The following is a 16,019-nucleotide window of genomic DNA, read 5'->3' as shown; positions in this document are numbered from 1 at the left end:
ACCGTTTCGTTACATTTCTGTTTCTGAGATAATTTCAACACGTTACGACAAGCCAACACGTTACCATGCTCACATCCTTACAAACTACACAAACAAGAAAACGTTTCTAAAACCTAACAAAGTCTGAAGCTGAAAACTCCTGGTAAAACCGTCAGTAATCTGACGTTACTGACGGTGTTTTAGTTTAGAATCATATGAACATTAACAGTTTACCTTCAGTTTGATAATAAACTAAGAAAACTAAACTTTGGTAAAGGTTTTCACATGGTTACCATGGTAACTTTGATAAAACAAAACAAAAATGTCAAATTAATCATTTTTATTAACTTAAATAAAAAAAATATTCTGTTTCTAAACCAAAACCTTCCGAAACATTTTGAAAACAAGTTTCACCACCAACATGGAGCCAAAATCATAAACAGATACAACAGATTTACATAAACACATTGTTGTATTTAAAATATTGTATTTTATGATGATATATTTCCTCCCAGACCAACGGGAAAGAAAATGATCTGACCAAAAATCAATTAAAACTCTGCAGAAAGGCGGACGAGAAGAAAAGTGGCGCCACCTTGTGGACAAATCTATCATCACGGATTATAAAAGCAACAATTTTTCTATAATAATAATAATTCTGCTGCTTTCCTTCAGTTTTCAACTTATTTGGAGTTAAAAGAAATTTATCAGAATTTGGCAGAAAAAGAGCAAAAAAATTAAAATTCAAAGCTTGACTCATTTTAAACTTTATTATTCATTTATGAAATGCAGAAAACTTTCCCTCTTAACAGATTCCTCAAAAACAAAACTAATTTGGAGAAATCTATTGAATGAATTCTTTCGTGATTTAATATTTTCACCCAATAACTTATTGTTAAAATAATAAACAATCATCATTTGATTTATAAAAATGATTTTGTCCCTTTGAGGTTTTCCTTTCCTGTGACCAACAGGAACAAAATGTCACCAAACACTTTCACAGATACCCATAAATACATTAACCATGCAGATTAAAATTAATTTGTGAACATGATTATAACCAGAACGTTTCTTAACTTTCCTGGAATTAACTGAATTCAGCCAGCAGAGGGCGCTGCAGAATGAAAAGAGTCACCTGTTATATTTTATAATTGGAATATAAATATTCCAAATATTTATATTTAAATATTTAAAAGACAAAACGAGCAGAGGTTAATCATTGTATTAAATATAGAAATGACAATTCAGTGTATTTAATGGAGGATGAGGATCCGTTTAGTTAACTTGTTATTTCTGAACAGATGATTTTACTGATAATCTCAAACAGGGAGGCTGAGACAAACAATATATTCTGTTAAAAAGCTGCAACCTTCACTTCTAGTTCCTCCTGCATGAGCAGAAAATCCAAAGAGACCAAACAAAAACGACAACGTTAAGGATTAATCTGAGGAAAAACAACTAGCATCTCATTTTACAGTGTATCAAAAACAGAAAAGAGTCAAAAAAACAGAATAAGAAAAATGTTTTTCATAAGAAAAATGTTTTTCATAAGAAAAATGTTTTTCATAAGAAAAATGTTTTTCATAAGAAAAATGTTTTTCATAAGCTGCCTTTTTTTATGGCGGTTTGTTGAGAATTTAAACCAGATTCTAGAAACTAGACTGATTATGGCTAAACAACATGAATAATTGAAAATAAAATAAATTCTGATCCATTGCAACATACAGAATGAGGAATAAAAGAAATAAGTAAATTTTAATCAAATCAGGATGAACAAAATAAAAATTAAGATAAAATCAGATAAATGTATTAAAACGTTGACATAAAATAAAGAAAAATTGAATAAAATTTGATTTAAATCAATAAAAATGTTAAGAGAAAATAATGACTTGTTTTTTAAATGTTGTTTTTGGTTCATTTTAACATTTTCTTTTCCTAAAGGTGATTGGAAAATAAAACCTGAAGCAACAAGTTGAAAAGAATCTACAGATATAAATGACAGAAATGTTTTAATTGAATGAATAGTTTTTATTAAAATCCTGTCGGAACCGTTTCCTCTGCAGGAGGCGGATGATGCTGCAGCAGCAGCGGGACCCGCTGGGTGACAGGAATCTGTTACCTGCAGCGGACAGAGCGCAGAGCTGAGGTGAGTCCACTGTGACTCAGTCTGCGACCAAACACGGAACCAGCCGGTTTCCCTCGAACCCGAACCACCAGCTGCCACTTGTTTCTGTCCTCTGAGGTTTTTTCTGCTTCTTTGGACCGAATTGTTTCTGATTCTGGGAGACAAACGGAGGAAATCTGCAGATTTTCTGGTTTCTTTTTCAGTCAGACTTCAGAGGATGGAGAGAGGCGAGTTTCAGAGAGGAGTTTAAATTCTTTCTCTTTGCTGATCAGATGGAAAACGACACGATGTGGAGGAATTTCACCCAAGTTCTCTCCGAACTGGACGGGATGGGTGATGAGGAAGAGGAGGAAGAGGAGGAAGGCGTCAGTGGGAACGGACTGCGCGTCCTGATTGGCTGCATCCTCTTCCTGCTCATCGTGTCCACGCTGCTCGGGAACACGCTGGTCTGCGCCGCCGTCATCAAGTTCCGCCACCTGCGGTCCAAAGTCACCAACTTCTTCGTGATCTCGCTGGCCGTGTCCGACCTGTTCGTGGCCGTGCTGGTGATGCCGTGGGAGGCCGTGACTGAGGTGACCGACAGCTGGCTGTTCGGAGGCTTCTGCGACGTGTGGATCACCTTCGACATCATGTGCTCCACGGCCTCCATCCTCAACCTGTGCATCATCAGCGTGGACCGGTACTGGGCCATCGCCAGTCCCTTCAAGTACGAGCGGAAAATGACGCACCGCGTGGCGTTCGTCATGATCGGGGTGGCGTGGACGCTGTCCATCCTCATCTCCCTGATCCCGGTGCAGATGAACTGGCACAGGGCTCTGGAGGAGGACGGCGCGGTGATGGAGGAAGTGGCGGCCATCTTGGACAGGAACTGGACAAACTCCACCAACCTGACCGGAAGCGCCTCGGCCTCCATGAGCTGCGTGGCCAACCTGAACAAAACCTACGCCATCTCCTCGTCCCTCATCAGCTTCTACATCCCGGTTCTGATCATGATCGCCACTTACACCCGGATCTACCGGATCGCTCAGACCCAAATCCGCAGAATCGCGTCTTTGGAGCGGGCGGCGGAGCAGGCTCAGAACCAGGGCCACGGAGTGACCAGGAACCAGCAGCCGCCCCGGGCCGCCGACGAGGCGTCGCTCAAGTCTTCGTTCAAGAAGGAAACCAAAGTTCTGAAGACGCTGTCCATCATCATGGGGGTGTTCGTCTTCTGCTGGCTGCCGTTCTTCGTCCTGAACTGCACCGTCCCGTTCTGCGACCCGCCGTGCGTCAGCGACACCACCTTCACCGTGTTCGTCTGGTTCGGCTGGGCCAACTCCTCCCTCAACCCGGTCATCTACGCCTTCAACGCGGACTTCCGCCGGGCCTTCGCCACCATCCTGGGCTGCAACCGCATCTGCTCCAACAACGCGGTGGAAGCCGTGAACTTCAGCAACGAACTCGTCTCCTACCACCACGACACCACCTACCACAAGGAGGCGCTGGTGCCCGCGCAGCCGCAGCAGCGGGCCCGCAACCTGAGCATGACCTTGGACGACCGCCTGGGGGACATGAGCGCCCGGTTCGACGAAGAGTCCAACATCTCCAGCGGTTCTGCGAGCCGCGACAGGCTGCTGCTGCTGCCGGCCGTCCAGCTGGAGGACGACGCGGAGATTTCTCTGGAAACGATCACACCCATGACGTCAGCAGCGGAACTGGAAAACGAGGTTTTCATACCTGGACGAGTCCATCAGGACGGATAGAACCAAGCAGAACTCATCAGTCCAGAGTAGCACTGATAGGCCGCAAAATAGAAACTCTGATTTGATTCCTGATTTTAACTGATTCTCTTCTTATTTTCTTTTCCCAAGAAGAAATTGTAAATGATAAAGTATTTTCAAACTGTGGCTTTTTGTCATCATCCCTCCTATTACGGAGTGTTTGGGTTATAAGGAGAATATAATCATAAAATTAGCAGAATAAAGACAATTTGACCAGAGAAAAAGTCCTTTTATGAGAAAAAGTTTGGATAGTTATGATCTGAAGTGAGCAAATCCCTTCATCTGGTTGTTTCTTGTTTGGTCGATTATGTAAAACTCTGGATAATAATTTCATGCTAAAGTGTTAAAATGTATTTATTAAATATTATATGTAAAACTTACACCAAACTGTCACGTCACTCAGTATTCCTCATTTTTTATGTTGGAGTTTTTCATATAATTATACTTTATCCTCACATTATTTTAGTCTCTATTGCCACATGAGTGAATTCTTGTAATATTATGATTTATTCTCTTAATTAAAATTTTAAATCTTAGTCTGACCCTAATATTCAGAGTTGACCTGAATCCAAAGCTGTAAAACAAGATGGCCGCCCCAGGCCAGCTGACGTCTCTGAATATGGAAACCCGAGGAGAACATGGTGAAAAACAAAATCCAAAAAATAAATATTCAGGAACCAGGAATCTGATTAATCAATAAAATCGATTTATGGCCCAGTCCTGCTGGTTGTCATCAGAAGATGAACTCAAATGTTAGGAAAAGAAAACAGTTTTTATTCAGGATTATGAGTTATCTTTTTGTTCAACACTATGAGGGAAAATGAGGACAAACCACACCAAAGCAATGCACTAATGTCTGCAGGATGACTCACAGGAGCCTGGAGGTTTTATCAGCAGTTTTATATTTACTGTTATTTATTCAGTTTCTTTGTTAAATGTCAACATGTAGAAGCATCTCAGTCATGATTTCAGAGACATGAGATCCTCCACATCCTCACAAGATGTTTATAGAAATGTTTAGCAGATGAATTTGTGGAGGAATAAAAGGTGAACATGAATGATCAGTAACTGTTGTGTCTTTTTGGTTGCTAGTTTTCTGTCAGGTTGTTTTGTTTGTCACTGTGTCCAAATAAACTAAATCTATCTGAAATTTATGAAACTCTCTTAATGACTGTAAATGAAAAATTCAGATGGTTCAATAACAGTTTGTTATTATCTGACCTATTTTCACCTTTTCCTAAGACAGACTAGCAATAGAACTGCAGGACTATTTCTTTTTGTTTTTTCCTGTTAAATGAACGAACATGAAATGTATCTACATAATAGTAATATAAAACTAAGTAGTAATAATAAATTGTTCAACTTACTTTTCAACAGGATCATCTGGAGACCCAGGATGTGATCTGGACCATTTTAACAGGCTGAGGTCTGTTTTTCCATCCAGCCTCTGGTTGTTCTTTCATCTTCAGTCGGTGTTGAGTTGAAACGGAGCGGAGCTGTCAGGGCGCCGCGCCGTGACCTCCAGCCGCGCCGTGACCTCCAGCTGGGTTTTACAGCAGGCTGAGGCTGCAGCCACATCTGATCCGTACCAGAATATTCTGATAATCCCTGAATAAAAATTATAGTAAGTTCTCAGAAACAGATCATTTGAATGAAAGAAAACCAGTTGGATTAGGTTTTGGGATGAATCCAGCCTGTTCAGGTCGGGATGTTTAAAAAGGAAAAATCATTTTTATTTTTCCTCTGAACCTTCAGTCCATGTGAGCCGAGCAGCTTTACTTCCTCTGATCTCTGATGTGCGTCTGTTTTTCAGTGACTCCAGCCGTCAAACCGTCCTGCTCCAGAATATTTACCTCATAATGAGACTTTTCTTTGACACTTTGGAGATGAAAGCTGCTGCAGCCTGAGGAAATTTCTGATCCGATCCGCTGCAGATTCACTTCATTCCTTCTTTGTTTTGATTTTGTTGCTATAAAATTTTAATTCTCTATCTTCTTTTGCTCTTTGGTATTAAGTGAAATAAAAGAAACATTATCAGTAAAGACTGAAGCACATTCATTACATTCTTCATATTATTTTGTTTCTTAATGACTTTTAGTCTCAGAAAGCTGCAGGAACGTTTCAACCAGGAATCATTGCTATGAAACAATAAATCAAAACTGCATATAAAGACTTTGTGCAATTCATAAAAATGTTTTCCCTGTAGAGTCGTTGAAATTTGGCAAAAACAGAAAAATAAACCAGTTTATGTGCATTTGAGTTGGACTTCATTTGACTGGACGTTGACATAGTTTAAGATTTTCATTAATTGATAGTTTAATAATAACAATAAACACTTTATTTGTCCAGGATGATCCTGAGGAGATGCAGCGTTTCTTCATCATCACACAAATAAGGCAAAATACAAACTAAAACTGTTTAAAATAAAATTGTGAAAAAATTAAAATGACTTGAAACTTAGAAATACAAATTAATAAAATTATGCAGATTTTACTACATGAAAATATTTTCATGTAGTAATACTAAAAATAGTTTTGAAGAATCTTTTCATTTGCCACTTTGTGATATACCATGAAACAGCAGTTATTATTTTTATGAAAAGTGTTTTATATCCGGATAATTAAAGGGAGGAAATTAGAAATAACAGAAATTAATTAATTCCAAAAATTAAACATTTTTAAATGTTTTTAATTGAAGTTTATATAAAAAAATTAGTTTGTTTTGAAACAAACTAACAAGCTTCTCACCTCAATTTATGTATTTAATGAATTATTGTATAAATAATATTCTTTTCATGATGCTGTAAACATATTTAGTCTTTAACTTGGTTTTTAATTTGGTATAAAGTTCTTGATTTTCTGTCCTTCTGCGTTTCTTCATCTGTGATAACTGATAAACTGATATCAATATTTCTCTCTGCCTTTGATGATTATCAGGAGATAAATTAGGCCTATGTCTGAATATCAAGAGTGTTTGTAGAGGAGCTGAGTTAGCATGTAGCGGTTCCATCATTAGCAGCTCAGAGTGATGATGAGGATGAGGCTGGAGGAGTTTCAACAGCAGCTCTTCATCCTGTGTGTCGACCCGTTCTGCCTCTGACGGGGAAACGGCCCTCAGACCCGGCCCAGGTCGCGGCTCTGACTTTAATCACTGCAGTAATCAGAGCAGAGCAGCAGCGCTGATTGCAGCTCCACTCCGCCGATGTTCAGAGGCAGAAAGTGGACTCTTCTGTTTGCCGTCAAGGACTCTGGACCATCACCCGTTCAGCTAACGCACACAAACACTCTTCATCCCGATGAGGAGACAGGAAAGTCACCTCAGAGCTTCATCTGCCAGCAGCACTGATCACTGACTAACACTTGATCTACAAGCAGTAAGAAATCACTGAACTGGTTTTAAATCTGCTGGGTAAATCCACCAAATCAAAGGAAAATAAAATAAATGTCTTGTTGTGAAAACAGCTTCACTATCGGCTCATTTGTCTCAGATCAATCAGGGTCACTGTGTAGATTTTCTATATCATATGATTTTCCTGGACTTTCTGGTTTTGTCGTGTATTTCCTCCCATGAAAAAGCAGTTGATCCTTCCCACTGTCACCACATGCATGATGCAGCTGACATTGTCTTTCTGACCAGCAGAAACAAAACTAATTTCAGTTTTAGTTTTAATTCATTTTCATCGTGTTTAATGGCTTTTAACCAATAAATGAGTTTCTTATTTTAGCTCGTATTCTTGAAAACAACCAGCAGGGGGCGTCAGAACCCAACAACAATGAAACTCTCCACCGTTTCTTTTCCTCTATTTTAACCCACAGTAAACAATCTCTCATCATTGTATAAAGTAAGTGCCCCCTGTCAGTCACATCAACAGGCCGTGAAAACACTTCAGTTCTCTTCAAGAACCAGCCAGTCGGACTTTAAGGCGTCTTCATCCATTTTGTGATTGATTTGTCCAAAAGTATCAGAACCATCTGGTGGCAAAAAGCTTCTGCAGCATCAGAGTTCATCACCACAGCAACAGAGACGCAAATGATCTATAAATTCATAAATTCAGGAAAGTGTTTTGTTTGGTTGAAGACATCCAGTCTGTCGGCAGCAGATTATTTTTTACATTTTATTCACAAACGGTGCAGCTACAGACCTGGACAGGTGGAAACGTTAACCACATCCTTCTTGTTCTAAAAGTTCATTTTTACTGTTCCAATAATAAACCTTCAAACTTTTCTGAACCTCCAGAAAACCATGTCCACTGAAAATATTATTTTCATTCTTTTCCACATATTTGACCTTCTGCAAAAGATCCATTTTAGAAAACCAACAGCATCTATAATTTAAAACTACTTAACAACCTTCTAGTTTTCTAAAAGTTGGGAAAAATATATTTGAAGGTTATTTGATGACAGTTGATGAGCAACCATCAATATTTAATCAAGTTTCTACAAAGAATATAAAAGTTTGTGATGGTTTATAAAGTTTATTGTCATTATTAAACTGTGATTAAATAAATAACTAAACCCCATCAAATGCAGGAGTGATGCTTTTGGCCCCACAGGATCAGGTCCGGATCCACTGTCTGGAATATTCTGCCAGAACTGAGTGTTGTTATGGGAGGACTGGGATTTACTCTGTTCACCACCAGCTGACAGGACGAAATGTTTGGAGCTAAATTGGATTTTTTCACTGTTCAACCTGAAAACAGATCATGTTTCTGATTGGCTGATTTTTGTTAATTTACCTGAGCTTTGTGTTTCTGATAAGATTCAGTTAACGTCTCTCTGAGGTAAAGTAGGAGCAGGGAAGCTTTGCTGCTCTAAAACCAAGGAAAGAGAGACGTATCCCACTGAAAGGACTGAAATAATCCGTCCATTCATCCGTTAAAACCCGGCCTCCTCTGATGTCCTTTTACCAAACTTTAATAAATGATGCTGCCCAGCTTCAGCTTCAGGACTCGGTGAAAAACAAGGTGACATATTTGTTGCTGATCGATCCAGACTGGGCGGAACGGCGCGTTTTCTTTGCCTCAGTTCATCCTCCCTCAGCAGGCAGATATTTGGCAGCGTTCTCTGGAGGAAGGAGTTGGGATCTGCGCGGAGGCCTGAGCTGAATGAGAAGCAGCTGGCCGCCGACCACCGGCTGTCGGTGGGGGGTTAAGCTGTGACCCAGATTCCTGCAGGAGTCTTTGTCCTGCAGCCGAGAGAAGATCCTCCCCACGGCTCCTCAGAGAGCCGAGGAGCAACCAGAGACACAACCAGCTTCTGTTCAGTTCATCACAACGGTAATAAATCCATGAACGGTTCAAAGGTTAAAGGTTATTCTCATTAAGACTCGTTATGAATTAATGGACTTCAGGTCCAAAATTACAATTTCATCACCTCAACCTGGTGACACACTGACCGTTGCCCTGGAAACCCACAGATCAACAGCAGCTGTGTTTACATTACAAATGTGCAAAACTTTGTCATGAATGTAAAAAATTTTTTTAGCAATTCTTGTTTCCATCAAATAAGAAACAGGATTTAAATCACCTGAATAAATTTGTTCACTAAATGAGTCATTAAAAAATATCATCATCCTCCTGCCACTTCCTGTCCACTTCTTCGTCTTTTCCTCCAGTAGTAACATCCAGCTGTTGATCACATGACTCATCTGGTGCAAAAGTCATGTTTTCATTGCAGTTTTGCAAAATATACTAATATTGAAACCCCTGGAACTGAATCTGATTGTGGGAAGGTTTCTCAGGGCAGTTCCTGGAGAAGCTGCTAAACGCTCCATGAACCGATCCAGGCTGGGATTCAAAGCCGGTGGATTCCTGCTGCAACCCAACAGCAACATGCAGCTCCTCCAAGGAAACACTGGGAGGAAACACTGGGAGGAAACACTGGGAGGAAACACTGGGAGGAAATGCTGGGAGGAGAAAACACTGCTGAAAGTTTGAATTATTGTCTGTGAGGTGAATGAAGAGAAACCCTACAGACACTGTTGTTGTTTTCTCACAGATGCTTTCTGAGGGGGTAAATGTGGGGGGTAAATGTGGGGGGTAAATGTGGGAGGGTTTCCCAGGGCAGTTCTTGGAACAGCCCCCCCCTGGGCCTCCTCTTTCTCCTGCTCCTCCTTTATCCTCGTCTCCTGCCCTCTTTTATCCCAGTGTCTGTGGCCCCCTCACTCTCACAGCGACTCCGACCTCTCAGCAGCATCCAAGGGTAAGAAGCCTCTGCTCTGTTCCTGCAGACAGAGTTAGGATTTATTAACGAGGATGGTCAGGATGACGGACATCAGAGAGGATTTTTATCTTGTCTTTGTTTGACATCTGGTGAATTTCTCGGCTCAAACCTTCATTCTTCACGGCAGAGAAACTGAGAAACTCCAGAAAGGTTTCTTTTTGATTTTGCAGTTTTCTAGAATGAAAGGAAGAACGGTCCAGTCTGGTTCTGACTCTTTTGTTGCACTTTAACTTCCTGAATCTGACTGAACTGAATTGGATCATTTCTGGATTTTCTCTGGATTTTGAAGATAAACTGTTAACTATGCTAACTTCCAGTAACATTTGCATCCAGTAAACACTGAACTGTAACATTCAGTATTCTGGTTGGTTCATTATTTTCTGAGAGGAATGAAAGGATCATTTATTCAGTTCACAGATTCACTGCATGAAGCCATGAACCTTGTATTGGACTCTGTTACTGATTTAGTCTTTGGGTCTGGTTGCAGTGCGGCTGCATGTATCTTTGTTTGGGTGTGGAGTTTTTTTAGGGCTCTGCGGTGAGGTACGGCGGTTCGTTATCAGTTCTGGGATCCTGGATCGACCTTGGAGGAGTCGGCCGTCATTAGAGACCTGAAGACTCAGGCTGGATGAGGAACCCAACGGACTGTGATGGAATCACGGTGACACCATGATGAGACATCTTCTAGTTACATCATCACCCATTGCTGTTCCCAATGTGACCAATAGGAATGGAGAAAAGGTTCTTCCTTCAGTCTGTGCCTCAACAGAGGAGGGAAAGTATCTTAGTGTGACGGTGGGATGGAGCAAGAGATGGAGGTTTGGTTTAGGGGCCTTGTGTGAGGTAATGTGAGTGGTGCTCCTCCTTAAGAAAGGACACAGGATCATGGATGGAGGTTCCTTTGTTTGTTTGGACTCAGCCTGGAGAGACGGGCGGGACGTTGCTCCTCCATTTCCTCTGGAACCTGCAGAGGCGACAATCACTGATCCTCCTCCAACTGGCAACTGGAAAATGTGTGCATGGGGCGTTTTTAGTTTGTACATGTGGACAAACACACACTGGTTGGCCGTGTGTGTTTGTGTGTTGCTGTCATTGCTGTCGCTTGCCATGTGTTGGATTTCATCCCGGTTGGTAGAAACTTCGGCTTGTTGCTGCTGTTTGGCCGTCTGATCGGGTCGCCATCTGGAGGAGGTTTTCTTGGCGGAACCTCCTGGGAGGAGAACCTGAGGCAGATCCAGAACTCACTGGTGGTACTTTCTATTCCTCTGGAATCCCCAGAATCAGCCGGAGATCATCTTTGGATGAGGAATGTCTTAGATTCACTGCTGGTCCTCTTCCCTCCATGATCTGATGTCAGATGAGAGAAAGACAATGGATTAGTAAACAACATATTTAACCTGAGATACTGTGGTAACAATGTCTGTATTTTAGTTGGTAGGGATCTCAAACTCCAGTCCTCCAGTCTCTGTCCTGCAGGTTTTAGATGAGCCTCAGGTACAAAACCCTGGAATGAAACTTCTTCATTACCTCCTCATTGTGTGGATCAGTTTTCCAGAGCATTAATGACCTCATTATTCTGTTCAGGTGGTTCAGCAGAGGCTCATCTAAATGTAGTAGGACAGCGGCGTTTGACACCCCTGGTTTAGATTATGGATTAACACATTAGGACGACCTAGTTAAAGGCACAGAGCCCCTTTAAGGAGGTTTCTATCTGGTTTTCTGTCACCAGTCCCTCCACATTATGAGCCACTACCTGGAAAGCCTCTGATCTCTTTATCAACAACCGTCACCATGGAAACCCAAAGATCCTGGTCGGGCTCTTCTGGATCGCACCAGGTTGCAGCTAACATGTCTAAGCTAACAAAGACTTGGTGCCGCACCAGCATGGTGCTGCAGCAGAATGGTGCCACACCAGCATGGTGCTGCTGCCAGAATGGTGCTGCACCAGCATGGTGCTGCAGCAGCATGGTGCTGCACCAGCATGGTGCTGCTGCCAGAATGGTGCTGCACCAGCATGGTGCTGCAGCAGAATGGTGCTGCACCAGCATGGTGCTGCAGCAGCATGGTGCTGCACCAGCATGGTGCTGCAGCAGAATGGTGCTGCACCAGCATGGTGCTGCAGCAGAATGGTGCTGCAGCAGAATGGTGCTGCACCAGCATGGTGCTGCAGCAGAATGGTGCTGCAGCAGCATGGTGCTGCACCAGAATGGTGCTGCTGCCAGTGGGGTCACATGTCTACCTCAGTACCTGAACATCTGGAGCTTTTCTGTAGGGCAGTGTAGCATTGAGGGAAATGTTTAGACCTTATTCACAGGACCAGAGTGTCCAGTTCTCCTTTAACTGATCCATATCATGGATATGTTCCCCAATATGCTGCCACCATTAATATAAACCATGTTAGACTGACACCACATGAGTTTCCACCATTAAAACTTTCCAGTCTTTGTCACATGTCATGAAACGCCGTTGGGTTTTTAATCATTCCTGAGACTCTTGACAACATCCTGTCATGTTTGGGTCAGTTCTTAATGCCTTGTGGGTTTTCATCCTGTGTGAACTTTAATATGTTCTTGTACCAACCGTGGTTTTACATGTTTTGGTTTAACTGAAGGTTCAAAGTGCTTCTCTGCTGTTGAACTTCCAGATCCAGTGAATAGAAAGAACTGGGAGACGAGCGCCGCCTTTTTAAAGTTTCACACATTAACAGATATCTTCTGCCTCCTCAGCCACCATGCGTGCTGCTCTGTGCTGCTGCGTCTTCCTCCTCTGCCTCGTCTTCCTCGCCCAGGCCAAGCGGACGCCTGGTCAGGACAAACGGGACAAACCTCGCCAGCCCCAGCCGTCGCCGCCACCGGCCCGGCGGTCCAGAAACCGTTCGGTGCTCAGCTCCGGAGAGCTGAACACCAAGCAGGGCCATCGCTGCACATGGCAAACATCTGGAGAAGGTCTGGTGAGCCTGCTGGTGAACTGCTCCACAGAAACCGAAGGAGACGCAGAGAGGTGAGGCCAGAAACATGACAAAAAGGTCCATCAGTGATTGATATCCTGTGCAGCTTTGAGCTTCATGGAGCGATGATGGCACTGAGGAACAGCAGGAGTATCCGTACATCCTGCACCGCGTTTCTGATCCGAGAAGGCGGCTTGACTTGACAAAAGTCTGCTGAAGCTGGACTGGTTCAGGGTGTATCAATAACAAATGGTTTTAAAAACGTCTCGGTTCATTCTTTGGTTTAAACTGGCAGCTTTCCTGCCTTTCAGTGTCCTGGAGTCCAATCATCTTGTTGTTTCCAGGTACTGGTGTCGTTATGCTGGTAAACCCGACCTCTGCCAGGCCTACAGCGTGAAGTCCAGCCAGTACTGGAAGCAGCTGGTGGGAAAGCTGAAGAAACGGGAGAACGCCTGCGAAGGAGAGAAAGTGTTAAAGGCCAAAACCTGCAAAAAGGCGCCTGGCGAGGCCCACATGAAGCTGGCTCAGCGCAGCGGGGAGGAGGACAAGAACGCAGCGAAGGAGGGAGGGAAGAAGAAAGCAGAGGCCGGAGAGAAGAGCTCCGATGGAGGGAAGGTGGAGAAGAGAAAGAAGAAGGGGAAGGAGGATGAGGAGGAGAAAAAGAAGCGGGAGGAGAGGACTGAGTTTGACGACGAAGGAATGGTGAACGACATGGAGCCGGTGCAGACGTACTGCAGCGACGGCTGGCACTCCGTCTGCTCCTTCTTTGTCAAGTTTTTTGAGGGCTGATTAAAGAAATTAGGGAAATTTGTTTTTTTTGTTGATGATAGTGTGAATTAAATCTGACATCAGTGGAGGGAAGTTGTGTTTTTAAGTTCTGGGCAGCTCATCTCTAAGGATTTGTGTAAAATTTCTCAAACTGCTCTCTGAAGCTTAGAGGAAAACCAATTTCATTTACATTTGATTGAGAATTTTTGGTAATTCTGCATATTTTTAAAGATTAATTGTTAGATCTAATACATTGAAAGTCACTACTCTGTAAACCATGATAGTTGAAACAGGTTCAGTTTGGATCTGCAGTAATAACCTGATGAAGTGAAGTTTGTGGAGTCGTGTTTTTATTCTTTTAGATTCCTGATGTTTAGTTTTTAACCAACATTAAATAATCACCATTGTTAACTGAGATGATGTTTGTGGTCAATAATTCACTTCTTTTTGTGTTGAAATCAGTTTCTAACATCAGACTAAAATCTTCCTGAGTGTTTCTGTAGATTGTTTTTGGTTTGTTGCGTCATCGCTGAGCCTCAGGGCGGTTCCCTGATCCACCTCACCTGGTCGCCATCAACGTCTCCAGAACCCTCAGAATCATTTCAGCAGCTCACCTGTTGAAGTGAATGGATGAAATAATGAGGTCATCAGTGGGACTCTTGGCTAAATGGTAATAATTCAGCTGCTTTGGATCAGGAACAAACCCGGCTGGACGCGTCCAGAACCGAGAGCCGTAAAGTTACACAATAAAAAATTAACAGCAACATTTTCAGTTCATTTAGCTTCTGTGTGTTTAATGTTCTGCTAAATTATTCATACGTTTCTAAATGTGACAGATCCAAACTAAATATTTCATTTCTAAATTAATGATCAACAGTCTCCAGTGAAGAGGAGCGAGTCTGAACCATCAATAATATTATTGCTACATGAATAAAGTTCATTCTCATTTAAATAAGGTCCATAAACTGAATACTTTCATTGAAATGGTTTATTTTAGGTTGCATCAAAATTAATTTATTTGACCAAACTCCAATGGAAACACTTTTTTTATATCTCTTCAGCCACATGACCAACAGGATGTTACTACTGACACAAACCACAAAGAAGAAGAAGACAGGAAGTGGAGGAGGATGTTTTTTAAACAAACTTATTCACATGATGTTTCTTCTTTCATGGAAACACTGTGTGTTTCTTCCACAGTAGAGGAATATTGACAAAGTTTTGAAGACATTTATGACAGAAACTCTGCTGCAGTTAAACTGAAGCCAGATGAAAGTTCAAAAAAACAGAAACCATGAAGTGAAGGGCAGGAAGGAGAAAGAGTGAGAAGTGTTCATAGTTCTAGTTGTAAACAGATCAGCCAGAATAACTACAAGCTTTATCACAGGACAGTTTTCAGTCTGAGGACTCGTCACGTCCAGAAGGTTCACTTGCTGCGTTTCTGCTGTGGATCCTGATCTGGTGTGCCTTTAAATGTGTCTGTTTGCTGCTGAAAGCAGTGAAATGAAGGAGTGAATGTTTGGGCTGAATCCAGGATGTTGTGTAATGCTGTGTGAACAGCAGCATGGTTTTCTGTCTCGGCGGCCCCTCCAGGCTGAGAGCTGTTTACATCCTGGTCATTTCATCTGAATACCAATCAACACACTCACTTCCTGCTTCAGCCGCTCCGCTGTAGCAGGTTCTGCAGTTCACTGTTCAGCTTCATGCTGGTGTTCATTCATCTGAATGAATTTCATCAACATGTTTGTTTCTGCAGAACAAACAAGCCGTCAGGTGAGAACCAAGACCTCCACTCATTCCTGGGTTTTCCAGTCCCCACATCAGAACCCCAACTCCCACTTCACATCTCCACAGTGGCCTGATTGTCCCTGAACACCGAAACACAGAACCGGGCCCTCCGACCCCAGGAGGAGGCAGCAGGGGTCGGAGCGTGAGGCCCCCCATGCTGGACGCTGGCCGCCTGCCGCGGAGGACTCAGGCGCAGCGAAGGTCTGGCAGCCGCTGCATCGCCTCTCATCAGCTTTTATCCTCCTTCAGATTCAGTTTGTCCTCCTCCTGGTCTGGTACCGACCAACATGGACCCGGAGGGACGTCCTGGTGGGACTCTGTCCTCTGCCTGAAACAAGTTCTTTAGTTTTAAACATAATTAATGCTGGAGAAAATTCAAATAACACTTCATGTCTTTATTAAAATGTTCATAAGAAATTCTAACTAGACCA

General features: G+C 42.5%; 2 protein-coding genes across 3 annotated transcripts; both read left to right on the top strand.

The window, feature by feature from the left end:
* The first annotated feature begins 2,059 nt into the window (after nt 1–2,059).
* LOC122842807 (D(1)-like dopamine receptor) lies at nt 2,060–4,863 on the top strand. Its single transcript, XM_044136997.1, has one exon. It carries the CDS (start codon nt 2,377–2,379, stop codon nt 3,844–3,846), a length of 1,470 nt encoding a protein of 489 aa, XP_043992932.1. The 5' UTR covers nt 2,060–2,376; the 3' UTR covers nt 3,847–4,863.
* A 5,074-nt stretch (nt 4,864–9,937) lies between these two features.
* On the top strand, nt 9,938–14,577 carry fgfbp3 (fibroblast growth factor binding protein 3). Of its 2 annotated transcripts, none has more exons than XM_044137023.1 (3): nt 9,938–10,064; nt 12,812–13,085; nt 13,377–14,577. In XM_044137023.1, the coding sequence occupies exons 2-3, from the start codon at nt 12,817–12,819 to the stop codon at nt 13,819–13,821; spliced, it is 714 nt and encodes a 237-aa protein (XP_043992958.1). In that variant the 5' UTR covers nt 9,938–10,064; nt 12,812–12,816; the 3' UTR covers nt 13,822–14,577. The 2 variants fall into 2 exon arrangements, with proteins under 2 accessions (XP_043992958.1, XP_043992959.1); XM_044137024.1 differs by lacking the exon at nt 9,938–10,064 and adding an exon at nt 10,077–10,235.
* The last annotated feature ends 1,442 nt before the right edge of the window (nt 14,578–16,019 follow it).

The sequence above is a fragment of the Gambusia affinis genome, linkage group LG13 (genome assembly GCF_019740435.1).
Source record: "Gambusia affinis linkage group LG13, SWU_Gaff_1.0, whole genome shotgun sequence".
Taxonomy (NCBI): domain Eukaryota; kingdom Metazoa; phylum Chordata; class Actinopteri; order Cyprinodontiformes; family Poeciliidae; genus Gambusia; species Gambusia affinis.
This window is presented reverse-complemented; position numbering and strand designations above follow the sequence as displayed.

Bases quoted from the DNA above. Each gene is read 5' to 3' on its own strand.
- LOC122842807 (XM_044136997.1), top strand. From the start codon at position 2,377: ATGGAAAACGACACGATGTGGAGGAATTTCACCCAAGTTCTCTCCGAA.
- fgfbp3 (XM_044137023.1), top strand. From the start codon at position 12,817: ATGCGTGCTGCTCTGTGCTGCTGCGTCTTCCTCCTCTGCCTCGTCTTC. The intron at 13,086-13,376 runs GTGAGGCCAGAA...TGTTGTTTCCAG, and splicing joins ACCGAAGGAGACGCAGAGAG to GTACTGGTGTCGTTATGCTG.